General features: G+C 36.0%; 1 protein-coding gene across 2 annotated transcripts in view; it reads right to left on the bottom strand.

The window, feature by feature from the left end:
* Positions 1 to 18,549, bottom strand: part of GSK3B (glycogen synthase kinase 3 beta) — a 202,860-nt gene that overhangs the window by 6,431 nt on the left and 177,880 nt on the right. For both annotated transcript variants that reach the window (XM_041752871.1, XM_041752879.1), the window contains one exon: positions 12,438 to 12,536. In XM_041752871.1, coding sequence (XP_041608805.1) covers positions 12,438 to 12,536 — 99 coding nt within the window. The remainder of the gene's footprint in view (positions 1 to 12,437; positions 12,537 to 18,549) is intronic.

Raw genomic sequence — 18,549 nt, 5'->3', positions numbered from 1 at the left:
AAGAGGAGAAGTGGCTTGACTGGGATGGGTAACTTCTAAGAGCCATCTCCCTAGAAGTCCTACTGCCCTTGACCATCAAAGCTGGTGACACCAAAGAAACAAGTCCAGAAGTTTTGTCTCCCTAGAGATTGAAGCTCTCCCTATATCCTATGATGAGTAAGCAGCTGTCATGGCTGAATGCAACATTTGGTCCTTGGATCTTTTTTGTTTGAATTTTTTAATTAGAGCAAGAAACAGAAGACCCCAAGGACACACAGGAATTCTTTACTTAAGGATCAGCTGTTAGTTTATCATTCCAATGGCTACTGTGAAAAACTACACTTCTTTTCTAATTTCTTGATTTTTCTGCCCTCAAAATAATCTGCCCTTACACACATTTAACAGCCTTTGGGGAAGAAATGTTTATACACCTCTCAATTTGGTTGGTTATGTTTAATTCATTTAACTTCCTTCAAAGCACTTATAACTGCTTCTAATCCTGTTTTCATGAAAATAAGTGTGGACATTACAGCATCAGGATCCATGCATGGAGTCCTATTAATTCATTGCTATGACACATGGACAGGTGGCAAGGTATAGGACACAAAATCTTTCTCCACTAATTCCTATATAACTATGTCTAATACTTCATTCATGACTCCTGGTCTTTCTTAAATATGTCTTTTTTAGCAGGAATTTCACTCTTCAATGATCATCCAAATTCTGTCATCAATGATAAACATCAATTTCTGTCCAGGCCACATGACCCTTTAAGCCTTTCTCAAGAAAAACAGTAATTTTCATAATTTAGGCACAGGCTGCTTTAACAACATGCCTAGGCCATGTTGAAAGGCCAACATGAAAGGCCACAAAGCTATTTCAGAATTATAATGTTCCTCACAAGTCCAAACTTACTGTAGCATTTCCCATGCTTTGGATGACACTAAGAACCTATGCATGATCATCATCAAATAGCACTTTTCTCTCATTTTTAGTATGTGAAGATGACAGGTAAAACTTTCATGTTTTGGTGCTCCTCAGGGCTTAAGAGATTTACCAATTATGAGGAATTCACCTGCTTGACCATGACATCAACAAATATACCAGCCCTGTTAGCAGCTCTGGCCCCACTGGAGGACACCTTCTAAGGTTCATCTACATGGCCATCCAGTTTGTTATGTTAATTTACTCTTTAGCAAAATCCTATTGTGTGCATGTAACTGAAACAAATTCAACTTCTGAATAATAAAATTTGAAAAGATATTTATGTTAATTGCAGGTTTGCAATTTAATGTTTTCATATTTTTTCTCTTATCTCCAAACCCTGTGTGAAATAAAATTTTAACAGCTAAATATTTTGATTACAAATATCCTTGAAAGCTATAGTCACAGCACTGTATTCATTCATCAAACAAAACAAACAATTCTGTATAGTGCAACAAATTACATTTAAAATAAAATTATATATGTCCTTTGTAAGAAAAAGAACAGAGATATTTGTTTTTCAGAGGCAAAGTACAAGGAAGAGAAACGCACAACAAATAAAATGTAAAGCTCTACTCAAGGGTAGCTCCCAACAGAACCTGGCCTACTGATGAAATAAAACTACACTTCCTAAATTCTTCTCAGTACAAACTTACTTTGCTTCTACAGCCAATTCTGTAAACTTATTTTACATAGTTGAATTAATACGGACTTTTTTTTTTTTAAGATTTTATTTATTTATTCATGAGAGACACAGAGAGAGAGGCAGAGACCTATGTAGAGGAAGAGGCAGGCTCCCTGTGAGGCGCCTGATGTGGGACTTGATCCCAGGGTCCCAGGATCATGACCTGAGCCAAAGGCAGAGGCTCAACCACTAAGCCACCCAGGTGCCCAATATGGACTTTTTATAATAAAAATGTTAATTAAAAACTCACTGGATTTGGATGTTTATTGTAATTTCTATAACAGTTCTTCTCATATATTTAAACTCTTTAAAAGTAGCAAAATTCATTTTGCTCATTATTCCTGCATTCCCTTCCCTTTACACTCATACTGGTAAAAGTGATGCTACCTGACATTATGGTTTTTTTTTTTTTAATTTTTATTTATTTATGATAGTCACACATACAGAGAGAGAGAGAGAAAGAGAGAGAGAGAGAGAGAGGCAGAGACATAGGCAGAGGGAGAAGCAGGCTCCATGCATTGGGAGCCTGACATGGGATTCGATCCCGGGTCTCCAGGATGGCGCCCTGGGCCAAAGGCAGGCGCTAAACCGCTGCGCCACCCAGGGATCCCTGACATTATGGTTTAAAAGACAGCTACCATCTTTTGATTATAAAGCATCCAACTCAACTATGAATAACCAAAGACTGTACAGTCTCCTTTTTGGTCTTAAGATGTTCTCCTGAAATTCACAATGATGTATCTTTCTTCAATCTAATCCAATTCCACAAACACTGAGTATGAGACCTAGCTGTACCACTTAATAACTGTGTGATACTGAACAAGTTATTTAACTTCTCTATGCCTCAATTTCCACATCTATAAAATGAAGATAGTGCCATCTGCCTATGAAATAAGGCCTGGGAAGGGCTTATCACAGTGCTGAGGTTATAGTAATTGCTCTGTAAGTGGAAAGGCAAAAGAGACATCTAAAAATACATAAACATATAGTTTAGGGTGACTGCAATAACCATCATCACCACAATACATGTCAGTGGCAGCAACTGTTAACATCTGAATGCTTATCAATGTGCCAGACATCATACTAAGTATACTGCATGCTCACAGAGCAATCCTCCAAAACAGGTACAGTTATTGCAACTGGGAAAACAGAGACAGAAAGAAATTAAGCAATGTGGGGCAGCTGAGTGGCTCAGTCAGTTAAGTGCCTTGGGCTTAGGTCATAGGTCATAGTCCCATAGTTCCTCATGTTCTCTCTCTCAAATAAATAAATATCTTTAAAAAAATTAAAAAAAAAAAAAAGGAATTAAGCAATGTGCCCATGGTTGCAGAGCTAACAAATAGGAGAACTGAGTACAGAGGTAGTAGAGGATGAGAATGATGGCCTTTATGGGGACTCGAGGGGACAGCAGAAAAGATTTTCTGGGAGAAGAGAGCATAAGGGGACTTTCATTCAGACCTAACTCCTACATAATCTACTATGATTTCTAGAAGCCTATTTCTATTGTCTAGAAGGGTTACTACATTAAAACATCTGTGATGATAAGAATAATTAAAAGTACAGTTACTTTATTTCCTAATTCTCAGTCTATATGGGGTATACAGAGATACAAATGATTTGGAAAGAACTCTAGAGGGGATATTTCACTGACTTCTAAGCTTCCTAGAAACCAATGCCCTTTACTCTCCTTCTGATGCTACTTCAGAACCAACCAACCAAAGATGGACTTGAGGAGGAATGGAGAGAATAATCAGCTCTGAGGGACAAAGGTCTAAGATCATTCTTATATACTGTGGTAGCCCCCTTCTAAGATGGCCCTGATGAGTCAATGAGTCATGTCTTTTGGGTGTGTATGCCTTAATGTGGTCCCTTCCCCCAGTAACAGGGCTGGCCTCTGTAACCAAAAGAGACAATGCTGTGTGACTTGCAGGTTAGGACATAAAAGACACTGTTGCTTCTACCTTGTCCTCCTTTTTGGAACAGTTGGTCCAAGGGAAACTAGTTGCCACAATATGAGACACTTAAGTGGCCCTATGGAGAGGTATATATATATATATGGTAAGGGACTGAGGGCTCTTGCAGCCAGGACAGATTCACTAAGCACATAATGAGTCATCCTGGAAGTAGATCTTCCAGCCCCAGGTAAGCTTTCCAATGTCTGCAGCCCTAGCTGACTGACATCTGACTACCTCATAAGAGACCCTGACCTAGAACCATCCAGCTAGGCTGCTTCTGAATTCCTGACCCACATAAGCTATGTGAGATAATAAAGGTTTATTCTTGTTTTAAGCTGCTAAATTTCAGGGTATCTTGATCTGAAGCAATAGATAAGTAACACATACACATAGGTCAAATAGGTCAAATGCCAGGTAGAATTTACACCCACAAGCCCATGAGAACATCCCTGACCCTCTAGAATATGTTCCTAATGAAGTATACATACAAAAGACAAGAAAAATTGCACTAGATGACCACAGTTTTTTTCCCCTAATTCTAAGAAGAGTCTATGGTTCTATGGCTTTTATGATGGATATGGGGAAGTTAATCTGTACATGTATTTACTGTAATCAGTTTTACTCTGTGTGACTTCAGGAATAAAAATGACAAGTAGGGCAACCCCATAGTGAAATCAAGGGTGAAGCCCTGTAAGGTATCAGGTTCCCAACAGAATCCATGAGGCTGTAATTTTTGTCCTAGAGAAGATTTTGACGTGTAAAATACCATATATGATATGCATACATTTTCTAGGAGAGGACCCATAGTTTCTTCCTCACCTCCTAGATTCCAGAGATCTGTAAGAGTTGCGACATAAGTGAGTCATGGATTTGCTGAGCAACTGTCTCAATACTGAGGAAAATGTCCTACCTAGTTGCTCAGGTCATAAACCAAAAGTTGTCACCACGATTCTCTCTTTTCCCTCTCCCCTGACATCTAATGCATTAATAAGTCTTGTCCATTTTTCCTCTAAATGTGTTTATAATAAAATGCGCTAATAGGGATGGGAAGGAGAGTGAAGAAGGGCCCACATTTATAAATTGTTGCCAAAGTGTTTAAATAAAAAGAGAGTAGCAAACAAGAAAACAGGCTGGAAGGAAAGCACAGTGAGTAAACATAGGAATGTCCTGCCACCATCAATCAGTATTCTGCAACTATAGATCTATAAAAGACAGAGCCGTTTAAGTGATACAAGTGTTTACTGTTTGGCCCAGCAGCAATGATGGAAATGTTCTATCTGTACTCTCTTATAGGATGGCTGTTAACTACATATGGTTACTTAAATTTAACTGAAATTAAATAACAATAAAAACTTCATTCTCTATTTATCCTATACACCTTTTAAAGTCTCAAAAGCTACAAAATCATTAAATTCTTAATATTTTTATTACTGGCAGATCAGTTAAAGAGCATATTTCAGATAATATTAAATCTTTTTTGTATTTTACACATACCTTATGTTTGGTTAACTTTAAGTATATTTTTATTTCCTTATTTCCTTTAAGCTCTCCCAGCCGTTTTATGTGTTTCTATTTTTTCTATTTATTACTATCTCATTCTATAATAGTTACAAATATTTCATGACAGGTCAACTTTTCTAAAAGATAAAATTTTGGCAGCCTGGGATATGTTATTTATACTGTGTAGCTAAAGGAAGTTCCTATTCAAGCTGTTTTAAGTGGAAATGTCTTTATTGAAAACTATGTTTCAGAGATTAGTGTTATTAACTGACACAGGAACAAACAAGACCATTTTTCAGAGAATCAAATGTATACCCTAAACCTACATTTAAATTGAAACCATAATCTACATTAATGAGAAGTATCACCTCTAAGGAAAAGGACTCAATTTTCATTTTTTCCTTTATAATGTCTACTATGATTTTCAACAATTTTGGGTGTTTAATAGTGAAGGATCATGAGGGTGACCCCTCCTCAGCAAAAAATCATCACCTCTCTTTTCTTATTTTTCTGAGGAAAAGGTGTGGCACAAGACAGCAAAGTGGCTTTGGTCATTTCAAAAACAGAACTGCAATTCAGATGCCAGTGAGCAACCAATCCACTGATAAAGTTGGAGGGCTTGTCAATAAGATCTTATATCTTATCAGCCAGCAGCAGAGAGATCTTAGGTGCTCTGGGCTCAGGGGTAGAGCACATTTTATTTAGGAGGGTTGATTGTTCAGGGTAGGTAACTGAGGCCATGGGGACAAGGAAACATCTTCATCTTTCAAATTAAAAGATCTAATTTAGGAATAAAGAATAAGAAAAGGCATACAAAGGTGACTTCAGGCAAGGAACTGAGGAACTTTGAAGGACATCCAGAAAAATGTTTGATAGGACATTTACTGACTTAGTTAAGATGATTTTACATCACTTTTGGAGGGGGAAAAATCCAGGTAAAAATTGACTCAATAGGAGAAAACTTGTTTTGAATAAAAAGAAACAATTTCTTTAAAGTGACACTTAACGCTGCTCTGATAAAAATAATGACTAACCTGGTTTGACTCTAGGTATCCACATACAAAATTTGCCAAGCAAACTTGAAACCTTAATGTAGGGTAGATACAATCTCATTGGTGTTAGTCTGTCAAACTGGCATATGTGGATAGAAGTCTCTATTTCAAATACAGAGCTAAAGGGAGGAAATGGGTATAGCACAGTACCTAAAAAAGACACATTCTTTGGCTACCAAGTTGGCAATACCTAAAAAAATACGTGTGCACACGTGCATGCAGCACGTTCCCCACCCCTACTCTGGACTGGCCAATGTTAAGGTAATGGAGAAATGGAAAAATAATGTGCACTGCCAGTGGGCAGTATAAACTGGGGCAAGCTTTCTGGAAGGCAATTTGATATGTATCAAAATCTCAAAAAATTTTTATTATCTTTTGGCTTGGCAATTAAACTTCTAAAGACTGAGATACAACTCAAATATCTAAGAATAAGAAATTAAGTTAAAATATGGTATAGGCTTAGAATGCGTAGTCTTATGCCCCCATCCCCTGAAGAGCAGAACCCATTAAAAAAAAAAAAAAAAAAAAGCACATCTCTGCCCATGTATATGCTGGTTACATTATAAAATGATTTTACCTTTTGTTGCCTTTTGAAGTAAGAATATGAGACTTTTATTTTCTAAAATAACTATATATTATGTTTTTAAGTAGAAAAAAATCCCCATTTTAAAAAGCTACATATATATATATATATTTAAAAATTCCATATATATTTGGGTTAAGATAAAGAGACAACAAAAAAGAAAAAAAAAAAAAAGATAAAGAGACAACAGAAAGGACAGGTTTAGGAAAAGGAACACTTGAGGGCAATACTCTGAAGATTCTAAAACCAGACAAGACATGGATACAGTTTTCCCAAAGCGCATTGTACAGTGGCAAAGAGGCATAGGATAATAGTATTTGGGGAGGGGATAAAAGGATGGTAACTGTATTTAAGAAAGTATTTGATCCATGGACTTAATTGTCTAACATTTCAATTCTCAAAATCAGTAGAAACAAACAATGGGAGAAATTATTTTGGGTTTTATTCTGCCCAACTAGAAAGAACTGGCTGGTGATGTAGGTGACAGGAATTATGGGGTAAAAATAACTGTAGTAGTAAGTAAAGGGAACCATGGGTCCTGGCTAAATCTGAGCCATGACTTCAGTAAAATGGATTTCAAAAAGTTCAGGTAATAATAGGTATGATTTTCTGGCTATAGTCTTCAAAAGGAGCTCAAAACTGACAAGAAATAGAAAATTAGAAAAAACCAAAACTCTAACCAAGCAATTACAAATAATCTCAATGCAAGGTAAAGGGAAAAGAACCAAATAAACCAACTGAAAGGGTTTTCTCTGATAAGATCATCATTTCAAATACAGATAACTTAAAGACAAAGGGCACATGTCCAAGGAAGAATAGAAAATAACAATGTGAACCTGTAAGAACAGGCCAGATTTGGTTAAATAAGGTGACAGCATAAGGATTTCAAAGCAAGGTCAAAAAAAGTTAAACCCCCTGACCAGGTAAAAAGACAGAGAAGACAGACCTTGTCCAACTCCTATCATGATTCCCTTTTCTGTTAGAAGGGTTTTCAACCTGGAAAGGATATAACAAAAATCCTAATAAACAAAATGCAGCCCAAAGAAGGTAGGGGCAATCTACACATTTTAAATGTCTTTAAACCCAGAATCTAAAGTCCAAGAAACAAATTCTAAAATGGATTATAGAAACTCACAGTGGACAAATAGTAGACACCAGATATTTCCCTAAGTCTTAAAAAAAAAACAAAAAAACAAAACAAAAACAGTTTAAGTTCCATTTTTAACAGTTACCTTTTGGATGGAAAAACTTTCTTGAAAATTTTCTTGGCAACAAAGCATTTTACAAAGTTTTTCAAAACATTATTATACAAATGAATATTGTAAAGTTGGTCTGTAGGTAATCAAACAAGAAGGGTAAACAGTCACTCAGAAATCAACCTAAGAATAGTATCCAGTAAGCCCTGTCTAGTACCATTTAACTTACTTTATCAGTAACCTGGGAAAAGGCAAAAAAAATCTCTGAGTACTGAGCCCTCTCTTGTACTGTTTGGTATTTTATTAGTTGCTTAAATAGAGGCAAAAAATTGTTATTTTTATGAAATGTGTATCTGATATGAATTATAAAGAAAACCTAATATCCTGACACTGAGAGAACATATTCAGGATTAGGATTTGAAACCCTCATTAATATGGATGGCAGTTAGCCATTACTAAATTTGAAGGACTTTTGTGTGTAATGCCAGAGTAGGATCACTAAATGGAAGAAAGCATAGGGTGACAAATTTCAGGGTGAAAAAAGGGTAAATTTTCTAAGAGAATGATACAAAGATGGAATGTGTTCATTTTTGCATTAATGAGCTTCCAGTTTACTGAATACACATAAGTATGGGATAGATGACTAGTTCTCAGTAGAAAGTAAGAAATGTAACTGAAATGTTTTAAAAATTTAACAGCAGAACCTTTGCACTGAAACCTTACCCAGAAGACTGATATACAAAACAGGTAAAAAGAGAAAACTGCTCTAGTTGAAATTCCCTACCGCATCTCACCCTTAACTCCTATGGCATAGGACCACATGATCTCTAAACTGGCTCCTATTTGACCAGTAAAATTACTGTTTCTCAAGATTTATTATTCTAAATAGCTTAGGTGAATGGTCTCCCAGATGGAGTACATGAGAGGATCTGCTGTTGGTGGAGAAAATCAGAATTTATATATATATACACTAAAATTGTATACTAAAATTATCTATTAAACATATGTAAATTATATTTTATGGACTGAGAACAGTATATGTAATTTTCAAGAGTTTCTCATCAGAGCCGTGATCAACTATAATGCCCTGGATACTGAGGTACTTTAACATCTTTTTTTTTTTTTTTTTTTTTTTTAAATTTTTTTTTTTTTTTTAATTTTTATTTATTTATGATAGTCACAGAGAGAGAGAGAGAGGCAGAGACATAGGCAGAGGGAGAAGCAGGCTCCATGCACCAGGAGCCTGACGTGGGATTCGATCCCGGGTCTCCAGGATCGCGCCCTGGGCCAAAGGCAGGCGCTAAACCGCTGCGCCACCCAGGGATCCCCTAACATCTTTTTTAATTATTAATTTTTGGTATCCTGAGGTATTTTAAAAACAATTTAGAAAGAACATGAAAATTTTTGAGAAAAAAAAATCAACATCCATATTCACTAATTTAACACAACTGTTTTAATTTTTGTGTATTTTTATCTTGTCCCTATCTACCTGCAAACATTCATATTGGCAGTTACCAACATGGTACAGAAGATTTGGTGAATATTTCTACAAATGTCTGTAAGTTACAGAATTGATTTTTTTTTATTACATAAAGATGGAGATTCTATAAGGTATTGAAACAATTTCTTCCTGCTGACCATTCAGATCAGATTGGCTCTCTCCTTTGTTTTTATATAATTATTCCTACTTATATCTCTGTACATGGTAGCTTTCTGATTCTCTATTAGAAGTACCCTGAAGTTAAGATCTCTAAAGTGGGATTAGTGAACTAAAGAGTATTAACTCTGATGGTTCTTGATATATTAATAATGCCTTCTAGCAGGCCTTAATTCACCTGCAGTCACTACCTAACTCTGAACACAACACAAGCTAAGTACTTTGTACACTCTATATCTTACTTCTCACAAGTCTATGTAGTGGGTATTTACTATTCCTGTTTTATGGATAAAAAAACTGAAGCCAAGAGAGACAACAAGAGCGTTTATATTTTAAGATCTTTTTAGGGGAATCCCTGGGTGGCTGGGCGGTTTGGCGCCTGCCTTTGGCCCAGGGCACGGTCCTGGAGTCCCAGGATTGAGTCCCGCGTCAGGCTCCTGGCATGGAGCCTGTTTCTCCCTCTGCCTGTGTCTCTGCCTCTCTCTCTCTGTGTCTATAATGAATAAATAAATAAAATCTTAAAAAAAAATCTTTTTAAAGAATATAATCCACATATAGACAGCCATTAATGTTGCACAATCAATTCCTTCCTTCAGCATTTCCTGAAATATGTTTAGTAACATACTTGGTTCTCACTATTTTGGCCTCCAAAAAAACTGTTTTCCCCAGATCTATACTGTGGTGGTATGCCTTTGGTTCACTGAGGGTCACTTAAAAAAAAACAAAAGTATCCATATGAGGCTCATTATTACATCCACTGTTGGAATGGTGAAGGAAACGTCATTTAATTTATCTCTTATAGTACCAAATCTGAGGCCTTAAGGGAGAAATAGCTCTCACACAGCAGGCCCAAAAAAATTTTGCTTCTCCTAAGCCATCAGGGTGCTTATCTAATGAACAATGGGAAATTTTAACAGGTAACATTCCTTTATTTACTTTAGCCACTAGGAAGCTCAAAGCAATATCTGAAATCATTTTTGGTATTTATCAAGATACTCAAGGCAGGCATTTTTCTCAACTAGTTTTAATTCTGTCCTTAGCCTCAGTCTACTATTCCTCTGTTAAATTTGTCATATTCTAATGTACTCCAACTTTGAATTAAACTCTCAGGATCAGAGTTCAATGTCATTTTCCATATTCATGTTGAAATCTGATTTGAATAGCTTTAAGAATAAAGAATACACACACACACACACACACACACACACACACACACACACACGGGGGGGGGGGGTGTTTGCTATAACTTGTATCAAAGCAACATAAAAATCAGGTTATACTAAGTTTCTATCAGGCAATTTGCCCAAAAGCCTTACTTTAGTATCTCACACTAATGAAATAATTTAAAATTACCCCAAACTCACCAATCGTAACTGGTGCTATTATATTTCTAACTTCAGTTTTATTCATAGGCTAAAGCAATTCTAATAAAACTGGAAACTAGCTCAACAAGTAACTGCATTAGTTTAGGGTTGGGGCTACTTCATGTTTTGAGCATCAACATAATCTAACTTGGGTTAGGGATTTATTAGGTTTATTAATAGCTCATCTAAGCAATTCTATCTTCCTTCTAAAAAATTGGACAGAGTCTAAAAAAAATCTTATATTTAAAACATTTAAAGCACAATTCAACACACATTTGATTTTTACAACATTACTCTAGGAGAGCAATGCCACTCATTTTACAGACTGAGAAAACTAATAAGACATCACTAAAATTAATCAAGTTCAAATGACTTTCTCAAAGTAGCATGTGCTGACGGAACTCGAACTAAAGAAACCTTTCTTTCTGGACTCTTCCTGGAATTAAGGTAGGATATGGACTAAAATGCAATGTTTCTCATCTTTATTAGCAACATTCTAAAAAATCTTTGCACAGGAACAAACAACTATGTGTCAGACAACAGGAGATGGATTATGCTTTTACTGCAGAATATCAAGAACTAATAATGAAAGACTTTATCTCCTGCAGCATCAATGCCCTTAGGCAAAAATGAGTCTGATCCAACTCAGTTCAATGTAATAGATTTAATGAAAACAGAGTTAGCTTCTAACATCTGCTTTTTATAGGGAGATAACAATGGTACTATATTCTGAGCCCAACTGTGCTATTGTATTTCTAACTTCATCTTCAACAGTGTATAGCCATTCTTTGGAGAACTTTTAAGTTTATTCAAGGGTTGGATATTTTCAGAATATCTGCAATTCTCACCAAATCAGGCCCCATTAGTTGGCTAAGAGATCAAGAGTATACACAAGCTCTAACCTGGGAGACCATGTGGGCATTTTTTTTTTTTTTTTGGATAGACAAGATTTTTAAAATCTTAGTTAAATATATTTGTATTATAGTTTTAGTCCTTTCAAATGATTAAATTTCAAACGATTAAATATTTTATACTTCTTCAAAGTTTGCCTCTCCAGTATACAAATATAATTTACATTCAGAGTGATGGAACTACAGTAAATTATCTTCAGTAATATTACATTTGTACAGATTGCTTTCTGCTATGGGCATCTTGTCTGATGTGTTTTTACTCAAGAAATTATAGATAGTGTGACTTTAAAAATGACTAAAATGATAGAATATAACATTATAATAAGATATTTATAATATCTTAATATATTATATTTAAATATAATACTTTATATAGAAAGTACATATGGGGTCCTTTTATACTTTTTGGAAATAAAGCAACATTTTATTCACATTTATTCATTTGGCTGTGCTCTATTTTTGAAACTCGGAGGGTATTAAATGTTCACATGCATCACATGAAATAAAATGGAGGTAATCATGTCTTTTTAAAAAATACAGAATTTTTTATAGAAGAGATCTGCATTCTCACCTGAGGCTGCTGTGGCATTTGTAGGGGTTGAAGCAGCTGCTTGAATCCGAGCATGAGGAGGAATAAGGATGGTAGCTAGAGGTGGATTACTTGACAGTTCTAAAGAAAAAGTAAGATACATATTAGAGCCCATTCTTAACTTTGTATGTAAAAACACTGTGGTAACAATAAATATAAAATACATTAAAACACTGGCTTAAAAGAAAAAAGGCATAATGAACATACATCTAAAACTAAATCAGTAAGCTAGTAATCAACTTGAAAACAAAGTCCACAGAAATGTTGTACATACAACTGAGGCACAATCTGCTAAAATTCGAATATTTCTGAGAACTAATGGTATCAGCTTGGGAAACTGTACAGGTCAAAAGTTTGAGAAAAAGCATATTACTAAGAAATATTTTTGCATCTTTCATTAACTTAAATGTACTAGGTTTTCTCATACTACTCTGACAATATTTGACTACAGGAATTGAGAGTGATGGTGTCATAGAAAAGAAAATAGAGGACTACTGTCCATGTGTGTATGTGTATGTATGCACTACTGGTGCATGGACCAACCAGCCCAAGTATTAACGTGTCGTTGCTATTATTAAAAATAATAATGCTTTTAACTCCATTCTATTTTGCTTTTTAACTCAGTAAGATTGTTATTTTATTTATTTTTATTTTTATTTATTTTATTTTATTTATTTATGATAGGCACACAGTGAGAGAGAGAGGCAGAGACACAGGCAGAGGGAGAAGCAGGCTCCATGCACCGGGAGCCCGACGTGGGATTCAATCCCGAGTCTCCAGGATCGCGCCCTGGGCCAAAGGCAGGCGCCAAACCGCTGCGCCACCCAGGGATCCCAAGATTGTTATTTTAATTGTTAGTTTGATACAGGCTTTTTACCTGCATGTGGGAGTTTCTGTCAATTCTATACAGAATGGCTTTCTTCAAAGAATCAAGTTCTATATAGGCCTTAAGAAGTAATTTAAGATGATATTGGATCTAATGATATAGACAGATAGTAAGGAGTGTGGTAAGCTTTTACATATAAGTATCTGGTGTTAGCTTTAGGTAATGTGACTGTTCTCCTGGTCTGCCTGGGTTAACCCTGGTTTATTCTTGTTATTCCAGCATTTAGCTAATGACTGTTCCTTTTCACTCTAATAAGTGTTGTAACTTGTAGGGATAATTATACAACCATATTACAGGAAGACATTATTTTCTGAGCACAAAAGCATACATTGTGACAATTCACAGACATGGCATGGAATAAAAAAATTGAGTAATATAATCTTAAAGTAAATTTGCATAACATAACATTAACCATTTTAAAGTGTACAGTTCATTGGTTTCATAAATCTTGGCATCAGCTTATTGTTGTTTTTGTTTTTACCAGAATCTTGTGTCATATATCTAATTTAGTACAAAATTTAGATAGGTGCCAACTTGAATAAGTCAATAATGGGGCTTTGCAACAGACAGCTGATGACTCTGTGGTTCTAAAATAAAAATTAATGCAGGATGTGAAAATTATTCTTCATTAACCTAAAAGGAAGATTTACCATCCCAATTACAATTAAAATCTGCTAAAATAGAAAGGCTTCTTTAAAATCCATCCATCCACCCATCCATCCATACTCCCATTCTTCTATCAATACTGAGCATAGGGGATCCCTGGGTGGCTCAGCGGTTTAGCCCCTGCCTTCGGCCCAGGGCGTGACCCTGGAGACTGGGGATCAAGTCCCACATCGGGCTCCCAGCATGGAGCCTGCTTTTCCCTCTGCCTGTGTCTCTCTGCCTCTCTCTCACACATCTCTGTGTTTCTCATGAATAAATATATACCATCTTTTAAAAAAAAATACTGAGCATAAAACAGTGTGTTAGGTTCCAGGACAGAGAAAAAGGTAACTGTCTTTGATGAAAAGAAATTGTAAATAGAAGGACAAATGCACAAATAAGATAGCAAGAAAGGCATTCGACTTATTCAGGACAGGAGCACTTTTAAATTAAAACTCTCTATGACCAAGTGCCCAACATTTAAAAGAAAATCTAAAAAAGGAAAAGCTGACCATATATTTTAAGATAAGACATTCTGACAAAGCCACTTTTAAGATAATCCTTAAAATAAACTGAGTATCAGTGGTCTGCAGTCACTTTGCTTATGGCCCATGCTGCCTACTTTCTCCCATTCATTTAGTCTTTTTTATCAGATCATCTATCTTTCTATGTATCTGTATGCCCAGCTGAGAGGACATGGTGGCTTTATGTGATAGACAGACAGGCATACATACACAAGCACAGGGCTTGAAAAAAAGCAATCTTTTTTTCCTTAGGGAGTAGACAGCCATTTTGGTCTTGAGTAAGGAGAGAGGAGTAACCATTGTAAGGAAAGAAAGAAAAGTGAAGAAAATAAGAGGCAAGAAAAAGAGAAGCTATGGGATCCTGGAGGTTTTGCCATATCCGAAGACACGGGGGAGAATAAGTAAAGCACACAAAAAACAAAAACAACTAGATTCTTAACCTAGAGTCAATAAGTAGCCTTTGGGTGGAAGGAAGGGCTTTTGCAAATTTGTTTGAATCTAACATTCTTAAAGTTAAGGAATTCTAAACCTCTCCAAAATCTGTAACTCATTGTCCTTCTCTTCCTTAGTTATAGGAATTCCTTGGGGTCCACCGTTCTTCATCTATTAGCTTTTCTTTACTTGAGAAAGGTTATTGTTGTAACTTCTGCCTCTGTGAAAGAGGAAGCCTCCTTATATTCTTGCTATAGTTCTGTTCTATACACTAAAGTGTGTCCCTTTTGTGGGGGCAGATTACGGGCAATTCTATGGGGTTGGGCAAAACGGCTGTAATGATTTTCTGCTCCTGACAATCATTACACTGCCATCCCAGTCTCTTGTCTATCCCTGACGGTGAGTAGTAAGGAAATTGAGACAATGAGTGTGGATATAAACTGCAAGGTGGGCACAAGAATGTAAAAAGGGATGGTATTTTAGAGAACAGGAACAGCAAAGCAACAGAACCTTTCAGAATCAGGGAGAGTGCATGTATTATTGAAGACAATAAGGAGTGTAGAAGAGACTGAAAATAAAAAGCAAGCTAATATTTATTGAATAAAGTATGTGCATTAGGTTTGAGAGTACGGAGAAATTAAGGGAACAAAGAAGTCCATAATACTGAGTAGGTTGGAGAATAGGTTTGGAGAAGAGGTAGGAAGAATAAGATCATGTTATCTCAGAGACATGGCTCAAAATAACATGGCACACCAAGTTCAGAGGTTTTAGAAAAGTTAATAATGATAGGGGTTTCTTTAACCAACTGCAGATGCCATGAAACTGTGCCATCAAAAAACCACATATCAGTTTATCAGGGAATATAAAACATCTTTTGATGGTGTATCAATCATTACATGCTTCATAACCAAACATTTTAATGGACAATTTAAAGAAAAGCCAAGTGAATTAAAAAATAGGTATCAATAAAACCAAGATAGGTATCAACCAAAAGGCCAGCCAAATAACTAAATTTTGCTGCACTGTTGTTAATAATGCAAATTAAAGAAACATTACCATGAAAAGATAAACTATTCAACCATACCTGTCTGATAAACCAATCTTTTAAAATATTAAAACAAAACATAAATCAAGTTGACAAAACCCTGAGTATTCCTTAAAGTTTCTATTCTTCCAAATATAAGAGTCCCGAATTTAATGGTAAGAGGTAGATAAGGAACCTTCCTGGTTGGTGGGGGCAGAGAGCAGTGGGTCAGTGGGCACATAGGGTTTATACGTTTGTTCAAATTGTGGACAGTGTGAAAGCTGAGGATAAATTTGAGAGAAGTAATCAATGTGTTAACCAGAAGGAAGAAATCAATCCCTTTGTTCACCAGACCTTCTCTTACAGTATGTAATAAAATACCAGTTATCAGGTAGAAAGTTATCTTCTTCATTAGCTTTGAAACTCAACCTGCAGATCTCCAGAAGGGAGTCACTAAAAAAGGCAGACTTAATTTTTCTTCTGCAATTAGTTTGAGGTCTTGATGTATGTATCAGGCCTCCTAAGTACATATGAAAATTGCCAGTGGTAGTCTACATAGTTAAAGTGGTACTTCTCTCACAAAAAGGTTTAGATGATTTCACATTGGGATGCCCATTTTATCTGTGTACTTTTTTACAGCAAGAATTCAAATGCTGGGATGTGCAATTTGATCTCACACTACTGAATTCTAATGCTGCTTATTTGGATTTTTTTAAAAGATAAATAACCCTATCATAACTGCTCCTCCCCTCCCCTAACAATTCCAAAGTGCCCAGACAAAACCTGATCAAGTTTCTAACTAAATTCTAAAATTAAAAAAATAACTAATTAGAAGATCAGAAAAATAGTAAACAAATAATTACAAGGCTGACTGCTTCTTGGTGATACTAACAATGTTTAATGTGAGGACTACATAATATCTACACAAATCCATTGTCTTGGAATTGTCCAGGAGGGAGCATCACAATTCATATCAGTTACCCAAAAATGGATGAATTTAGTATATATTTATTTTTTTAATGATATTATCTATTTATTCATGAGAGACGTAGAAAGAGAGAGAGAGGCAGAGACATAGGCAGAGGGAGAAGCAGGCTCCATTCAGGGAGCCTGATGTGGGACTTGATCCTAGGACTCTGGGATCATACCCTGAGCTGAAGGCAGATGCTCAACCACTGAGCCACCCAGGTGCCCCCCCACAGCCTATTCTCAATTCCGTTTTCATCACTTCCTATTCTGTAACATATACCTACACTCTTTTTTAAATCTCTCTAATCCTTTTCCTATTTCTTTTAGTTTTCTCTATTTTTGTCCCTTTTTCCACTTGCTTTCTGGAACCTCTTTGCTATTTCATCTGCTTTCCTCATGTGCAGATACTCTTGTCTTCAAATCGCTTGAGTTTGCATGCTGCTCTCTGGCAGCTCCAAATATCCTATGTTAAATCTTATTTAAGCAGTTCTCCCTTCTTCTGGCCCAGCCAATAAGCCATGCCTCCTCTATATCTCCCTACAGAGCTACCAATCTCTCAAACAACCTACCTAAGTAATAGAACAGTAAACTCTTCAAACTAAATCATACTAATGTTTTGACAATCTTTACTTACCTTTGCCCAATCCCCAAATTGACCTATGTCCTCCAGGGACAATACTTGATAAAGTAACTTTACTTGATAAAATTTCATCCAAATTAGGTAGAAAACTGGTACAGGGGATGTAGGTGGGATTAAATGGAGACTCACATTTAAAGATACAAAGCAACCTATTTCCCAATATATTCTAGCCTTGAAATAGGCAAGGAATTGGTAAATAAAGAAAATAATGGTCCGTGTTGAAACTTCCTGATTCCACCTGCTTCCTGAGGTCTGATTCAGTTATGCCCCATCTTTGAGATTCAATGACTGAAGGAAAGAGGGTGTGCCAAAGGTCTGTCCAGGTTTCCAATGTCTAGATGCAAATGGTATCATCAGTCAGGGGTCCCAGAACACTGAAGCCCCAGTGCCAGAAAAATGAGACATTTGATTATCTGACTTGTGGATCCAGGAGGTCAAAAGAATCTCCAAGGATGGAAGGATGTTCATCTCTCTTCCTCCTCCAGCTGATTACAGAAATACTTGCTTTAATTATATGAGTGTAATACTAATTATCATTTATAGCTAATGACTCATGGCATCAAAGTGCAGTTAGCTTTGTTGCTAAGCTTTACTTTAACACAACCCTATGTTTTACTCAAGTGTTTAATCTTCATAGTTTTATTCAAAGGGTGGGTTTACCTTACTAATTAAAACAACACTAACAGCTGCTACAAGGAACATTAGAAATATCTTAATACACATTGGTTGCATGAATCAATACTGTGTTTACTTAAAAGTGGCATGTGTCACTCAAACATTCATTGAGCAGCTACTACATACACATCAGGAATTATCTTTATTTCATTTGGGGGAATTAATACAGGCTTCATGAAAATTTGTGAGGATGGAGGAGTGTTTTACAGCAGAACTTCACTAACACTCTCCCACGCACAGTGTTTCCTATCTCTTGACTCTCTCTAGGTATATGACCAATTGGGTGATTTATTCTTCTT

The sequence above is a fragment of the Vulpes lagopus genome, chromosome 1 (assembly GCF_018345385.1).
Source record: "Vulpes lagopus strain Blue_001 chromosome 1, ASM1834538v1, whole genome shotgun sequence".
Classification (NCBI taxonomy): Eukaryota; Metazoa; Chordata; class Mammalia; order Carnivora; family Canidae; genus Vulpes; species Vulpes lagopus.
The sequence above is the reverse complement of the archived record's forward strand: the minus strand, read 5'-3'. Positions and strand labels throughout refer to the sequence as shown.